The following is a 455-nucleotide window of genomic DNA, read 5'->3' on the forward strand; positions in this document are numbered from 1 at the left end:
CCCCCGTGGGGCCGCACGCCCCAGGGCGCCCCGGCCGGGCCTAGCGTCTCACTTTCTTCTCCCGGGTCTTCCTCTCTTCCCTCCGCCTCTCGAACTCTTCAAAGGAGATTTTCCCTTCCAGGTAGTCGATGAGTTCTGGACTGAACCCCGACATAGCTGCAGACTCGGCTCAGGCGGCCCCGAGACAGAGAAGCAAAGGGCAGCAGCCACGACCTGAACTGGCGTACCCGGAACGCTAAGAAGACGGACGGAGGGACAGACCTGACGTCCGCCTGGAAACACGCCCGGCCGGCTCTGCGGTCGCCGCGCTCGGGTTCCGGGCGCCTTGTGCGCCTGGGCCTTCCGGGGGCGGGGCGGGCCCAGACGCGCTCCAGGCCTGCCTCCCTCGGCTCCCCACCCACCTTCGTAAAGCAGGGGGGAAGCAGTTGGAGTCAGACATTGTTACCCACCTAGGC

General features: G+C 66.8%; 1 protein-coding gene across 2 annotated transcripts in view; it reads right to left on the bottom strand.

The window, feature by feature from the left end:
* The window catches only part of Gtf3c3 (general transcription factor IIIC, polypeptide 3, 102kDa), a 39397-nt gene extending 39171 nt beyond the window's left edge, over window positions 1-226 (bottom strand). For both annotated transcript variants that reach the window (XM_013010629.1, XM_013010633.1), the window contains exon 1: window positions 53-226. In XM_013010629.1, the coding sequence (XP_012866083.1) occupies window positions 53-154 (102 nt within the window). In that variant the 5' untranslated portion in view covers window positions 155-226. The remainder of the gene's footprint in view (window positions 1-52) is intronic.
* Between the last annotated feature and the right edge of the window lie 229 nt (window positions 227-455).

The sequence above is a fragment of the Dipodomys ordii genome, unplaced genomic scaffold, assembly GCF_000151885.1.
Source record: "Dipodomys ordii isolate 6190 unplaced genomic scaffold, Dord_2.0 Scaffold1, whole genome shotgun sequence".
Taxonomy (NCBI): domain Eukaryota; kingdom Metazoa; phylum Chordata; class Mammalia; order Rodentia; family Heteromyidae; genus Dipodomys; species Dipodomys ordii.